Source organism: Lipotes vexillifer, unplaced genomic scaffold, assembly GCF_000442215.2.
Source record: "Lipotes vexillifer unplaced genomic scaffold, Lipotes_vexillifer_v1.1 scaffold944, whole genome shotgun sequence".
NCBI classification, from domain to species: Eukaryota; Metazoa; Chordata; class Mammalia; order Artiodactyla; family Lipotidae; genus Lipotes; species Lipotes vexillifer.
In genome coordinates, this window is record NW_006785040.1 from 1274394 (window position 1) to 1275963 (window position 1570).

Below are 1570 nucleotides of genomic sequence, written 5' to 3' on the forward strand. Positions count from 1 at the left end.
CCCATGAGAGATGACCTGCTCCGTGAATCTGAGCACGTCAGAGCAGAGTCTGTGATGCTTTCTTTCTCTCTCCCAGTCTACCTCCTTCCCTTCCCCTCCAGCCCCCGCCAAAATACTAAGAAGTCCCACTTTCTACGGATGTGTGGGGAGATGTGCTGGGGATGAGGCCTGTGCAAATGCAAGCAAAGTTTGTTTTTTTTTTTTTTTTTTTTTCTTGCGTTATGCGGGCCTCTCACTGTTGTGGCCTCTCCCATTTGCGGAGCACAGGCTCCGGACGCGCAGGCTCAGCGGCCATGGCTCACGGGCCCAGCCGCTCCGCGGCATGTGGGATCCTCCCGAAATGGGGCACGAACCCGCGTCTCCTGCATCGGCAGGCGGACTCTCAAGCACTGCGCCACCAGGGAAGCCCCAAGCAAAGTTTTTTTAAGGATCGCGTTAACACCCACCTCCACAGCTTCGGATACGGGGGAGACGCTGTTGGCCTTCCGGGGGCCCACGCGGAACTTGGCCGCCTTGTAGATCTTCCAGTACACGAAGAGCACCACGCAGAGCGGCAGGTAGAAGGCGCCCACGGTGGAGAACACGGTGTAGGAGGGCTCGCGGCTCACCTGGCACTCCTCGCTGCCCTCAGAGTAGGTCTCCCCCCAGCCGAAGAGCAGCGGGGCCAGGGAGATGACTGCGGAGAGCGCCCAGGTGAGCGTGATCATTACGTTGGAGATGCGCTTGCGGGCACGGAGCGTGTATTCCAGGTGACGGGTGATGGACCAGTATCGGTCCAGCGCGATGGCCGTCACATTCCAGATGCTGGCCGTGCAGCAGAGCACGTCGCATGCGATCCAAAGCTGGCACAGCCGCCGGCCCAGCTGCCAGCGGCGCCCGGACAGCTCGTGCACCAGGCTCAGCGGCATGACCAGAGCAGCCACCAGCACGTCCGAGATGGCCATGGATGCCACCAGGTTGTGCGGAACGCGATGGAACGTGCGCACACGGAGAATGGTCGCCAGCACCAGCAGGTTCCAGGCGAGCGTCGCGGCCACCAGGAAGCCCAGCAAGGTGAGGACGAGCACGCCGAAGACGGAGACGAGGGGCAGACTGGCGCGCGGGTCTTCGGCGTCGAAGCTGCGGTTGGTCTCCAGAGGGGCGGGGGTGGGGAGGATAGAGTAGGTGAGGTTCGGCGGCAGATCCATGTCTGGGCCAGGAGACGGGCTCGCCGGTGTGCGAAGAAGGGGCGCTCGGGAGGAGGGGTGGTGACCACTGTGTCGGAAGCCACTCCGGATGTTTGTCACCTCTGGCCAGTGGCAGGGTTTCTGGAGAGTGTCTGTGGAGTTTGCCCCGACGCCCCGCCAGCGAGCCTCCGTGGGAGACGGTGTGTCGGAGAGGAGGGGAGGGCGCTGGGCTGCGAGCCGCGGCGGGTCTGAAGCCCTCAGGCGCTGGGAGAGCAGAGGCGAGGGGCTGTGTCTCGCAGCCGGGGCCCGTCTAAGCTGTCACATGACCAGGGCTCTTCGCCTCGGCGGAGACAGCAGTCTGGTCGCCCAGAGCCGGGCATCTCCCAAGTGGAGGAGGAGCTGGG

General features: G+C 63.8%; 1 protein-coding gene across 1 annotated transcript in view; it reads right to left on the reverse strand.

Moving 5' to 3' along the window:
* HTR5A (5-hydroxytryptamine receptor 5A) overlaps positions 1-1235 on the reverse strand; it is an 11442-nt gene extending 10207 nt beyond the window's left edge. Inside the window, exon 1 of the mRNA XM_007457179.1 lies at positions 447-1235. Within this exon, the coding sequence (XP_007457241.1) occupies positions 447-1187 (741 nt within the window). The 5' untranslated portion in view covers positions 1188-1235. The remainder of the gene's footprint in view (positions 1-446) is intronic.
* Positions 1236-1570: the final 335 nt, after the last annotated feature.